Source organism: Pteropus vampyrus, unplaced genomic scaffold (assembly GCF_000151845.1).
Source record: "Pteropus vampyrus isolate Shadow unplaced genomic scaffold, Pvam_2.0 Scaffold71, whole genome shotgun sequence".
Lineage (NCBI taxonomy): Eukaryota > Metazoa > Chordata > Mammalia > Chiroptera > Pteropodidae > Pteropus > Pteropus vampyrus.
In genome coordinates, this window is record NW_011888852.1 from 792544 (window position 1) to 793878 (window position 1335).

At 41.9% G+C, this 1335-nt stretch overlaps 1 protein-coding gene across 1 annotated transcript in view; it reads left to right on the plus strand.

The window, feature by feature from the left end:
• The window catches only part of SACS (sacsin molecular chaperone), a 46187-nt gene that overhangs the window by 10245 nt on the left and 34607 nt on the right, over positions 1-1335 (plus strand). The window contains exon 4 of the mRNA XM_011361859.2: positions 178-289. Coding sequence (XP_011360161.2) covers positions 178-289 — 112 coding nt within the window. The remainder of the gene's footprint in view (positions 1-177; positions 290-1335) is intronic.

The window sequence follows — 1335 nt, forward strand, 5'->3', positions numbered from 1 at the left end:
TTTGTGACAGTCACTTTCAGCAGTGTCCTCACCAGATCTGAAAAGATAACGATGCAAGTAGTAGGTTTCCTTTATTTAAATGTGATTACTTTTAAATATTATATAGGTAAATACAAAGATGGGCAGTAGATCACTGCATTACTAAATATCATCATTTTTGGTATATTTCTTGCTTAGGAATTAATTCAGAATGCGGAGGATGCTGGAGCCACAGAAGTTAAATTTTTATATGATGAGACTCAATACGGGACGGAGACTCTTTGGTCCAAAGATATGGCGCAATATCAGGGTAAGAATCAATGTTTAGGAACAAGTTTTATGTCCTAACGGGTGATTTTTAGTGATCTACAATACTCTGTTTAATGACTAGTCTACACTTCTCGGTGTATTCCATTCTGCTTCTTCAGATGTTTTTCTCTGCCTTCGGTTGGCGGCTGTCTACTAGTCGGTATTTTTAGGGAACAAAGAAAAAGTCTGGAAGCTCAAAGAAACGAGCAGTGTCAATGCAACTGACAGTAGAGATTTGAACCGTGCGGGTCCACTTATATGCAGATTCTTTCCAGAAATCAAACAGTTGGTCCCCTGTATCCTCGGGTTTCGCATCCTCAAATTCAAGCAACTGAGGATCAAAAAACAGCATTTTCGATCCAGTTGAGAATCTGTGAATGCAGAGGGCCAACTGCGCATTGTTCTACGCCATCTTATATGAGGGACTTGATCGAGCCTCTTTGGATTTTGGTGTGTGTGTGTGTGTGTGTGTGGTGTGTGTGTGTGTGTATTGACCAATCCCCTGCGTATAGTGAGGGATGACTGAAGTTTTTTGGGGAGTCAAAAGTAGTACATGGATTTTCGACCTTGGGGGTTGGTACCCCTAACCCCCACATCGCCCAGGGGCCAGCTGTACCTCAGCCTCTGGTCCTTTTTAGCCAGCTTGTGAGTGTTTTGTATCGTTGGCAAGACAAAGGGACACCCTTTTCATATATATAACACTTCTCTGCATTTGGAAAGACGTAAGAGGCTATGCTTTTGTGTACTATTTTCTGCTTTTAGAGTACCCTTGATGTATTTTGGAGAAATTTTGGGTGGGGTGAGAAATTTTGAAGGGGAGAGAGGAATAAGAGAGATGAAGACAGTGAAAAGCGCCGTGACCTATAACAGACTCCCGATGTCTCAGTCCTAGTCTCTGAAGGGTTGTGTTAAAAAGAACATGCGTAACTTTTGCTGCAGCTTCAGAGTCAGCAGGATGATTGCAAATGACTGTCTGCGACAGAAAGTTATCGAGGAAAAGGAGCATCAGTTCAGATTTTCCGGGTCTTAGTTTTCAAGAGTGTAAGT